Genomic DNA, 2113 nt, shown 5'->3' with positions numbered 1-2113 from the left:
ACTGATGAGAATGGGAGAGAATGAAAGAGTAGCAACGGTGACATTCGGGGAGTTGCCATCCCACCATCTCCGCTCCGAAAGGGCAGGGGCATTGGATCATGTCAGCATCGCTAAAGCAGGAGGACCCACTACCTTATCACGTTATCGGTGCCATGGAAAGGCGCTCGGACCATATGCTGCACCTGGTACGGCTCAAGCCCCCACTTGCCGGCGGGAATTTCGGAGAGGCCCGCCCTGAGGTGGGAAAGCGGGTACCTTCAGAGTACGTATTTCGATACGTATACTGCAACATGTGATAGACGGGGCTGTTACCGCTTCTACCTTGGTAACCTGTGTATCTTATCTCTTGCCGCCCGGGATTCCTCTCTTTTTTTCCAATTCATAATGTTGCCGATCTACGGCTACACCTATTCAATTTTGGTAGCAATTATTCAATGTTTGGGATATCTTGCCCAGCCACAGAATCATGTGGCGTCTCCCACTACCAAGGATGCGGGGTTCCACAAGTCGTGAAGGCTTCGGCTCACAGATGTCTCGGCCAACCCTATTCTGAGCTCTCCTTCGAACAAAGGTGCGGGTGGCTGCTGACGGCGTACAGGTGTTCGTCCTTTCAGGGATCTTGATCAGGAACCAGGGGTCTCCAACGAGCACTGTCCAGTCAGAAGCCTAGGACACCCGCAGCGAACACTGCACTCGCTCATCCAAGTATGGACGCGCTGATATGCGCTGATAATTGCGTGAAGGCCCAAAATCCCTGGCAAGGACCTTTGGGAAGCCTAACACAGGCCAATCTCTGCCGAGATGTGTTGTAGACCAACCGGCTTATCTCAACATCCCAAAAGACCCTCCTCCGATCCAAAGAGGATGAAAGCTCTCAAGGGCAACACAGCTTTGCTTGCGTAGGAAAGCTGCGGCCTTCGGTACGTGCTCAATCGAGTTCGGGAGCTCTAGATCTGTAGTGAGGGGCTACGATGAGCTGCTTCAGGGGTCTTCTGTTGCGGGTTGTCTCCCCCTCCTGTCCAGAGTCTCCACAGGAGCTCTAATCCTTGACATCAACGTCTGTCTGCCTTGGCTCCATGGCTCTGTTGGCAGTTTGCATGCAGTAAACAAGAATATGCGTCCAAGTCAACCCACCGCAATCAGGATAGGGTACAACAGAGTGCTCCATGTCCATGCAACAGACAACGGTGCGTACATTGCTGGCTCTCTGCAGCTGGCCTTTGAGAGCTATGACAGTAGACGCGGAAGTCTACATGAATTCCGCCTCGGAAACGCTCTCCGACGGGCTACAGACAACCATCTGCGAGCTCCTTGGTCTGAGCCTGGCGCCAACATATCCGCCCTCGGCCGCCACATGCGATCCACCGTCGTGCAACGGACAATTCGCTCTGGAATCAACGATGGAAATGCAGCAATTCACTCATCGGTGGCACTTATCACGACTAATTCGCCATTTGCTACCTATCCTCCATCATCCTCTCCTGGGGTGTATTTTAGCAGCCCCCAATTCCCCCAGAACTTGTCATCCCACCCCGATCGCCGACTGTCACGCTCCACGGCCAACTGCCGGATTAGGAAGGCGAGATATCTCACCTGGGGTAACATCGCCTTGACGCACGAGGATCAACCCTCCTCCGACGAACCAGAGCTTCGCTATGGCCTGCGATATCGTCTGCCACCCCGGACCCCCGATGCATCCATTTGAAGCTCAAGCCCCGTTTAGAGATGGAGATGGGGAGCAACAGTGAAGGTGGTCCCAGTCTCCAACATCTCATAGGTTGGAACTTTTGGGTTTGAGTGGGCACTGAGGCCATCACCATCACCAACTCTGACATTTACAACCTGCAAAACGACCTCATACGCATCAGCTGCCATTAATTCGGGTCCATAGACTTTTTGTCTAGCATCAGGACAGAAAAGATGTCCTTTCTCAACCACTCTGCAGGGGTCAGGCGCGAGAGTTCGGGAATCCACCGCATACTGAATTTATGCATAAAGAAGCCTTGGCACTGCCGTTCCGAGGACCGTACCGGTCTTGGGACTGGGCGTTGAGGTAAATTGCTAATGGCCATTAGTATTCGACAACTCGATTTCATTGGTGGCTTTTGGCTCG

The 2113-nt window shown here is 53.2% G+C and overlaps 1 protein-coding gene across 1 annotated transcript; it reads left to right on the top strand.

The window, feature by feature from the left end:
- Positions 1-1114: 1114 nt before the first annotated feature.
- Positions 1115-1705, top strand: BDZ83DRAFT_657877 (uncharacterized protein; the record flags this gene model as incomplete). The annotated part of the gene is made up of 1 exon (XM_060510990.1): positions 1115-1705. One exon carries the CDS (start codon positions 1115-1117, stop codon positions 1703-1705), a length of 591 nt encoding a protein of 196 aa, XP_060357871.1.
- Between the last annotated feature and the right edge of the window lie 408 nt (positions 1706-2113).

The sequence above is a fragment of the Colletotrichum acutatum genome (genome assembly GCF_030867785.1).
Source record: "Colletotrichum acutatum strain CBS 112980 chromosome Unknown BDZ83scaffold_223, whole genome shotgun sequence".
Lineage (NCBI taxonomy): Eukaryota > Fungi > Ascomycota > Sordariomycetes > Glomerellales > Glomerellaceae > Colletotrichum > Colletotrichum acutatum.
Note: the sequence above shows the minus strand (reverse complement) of the source record. Positions and strands in the feature narration are given on the sequence as shown.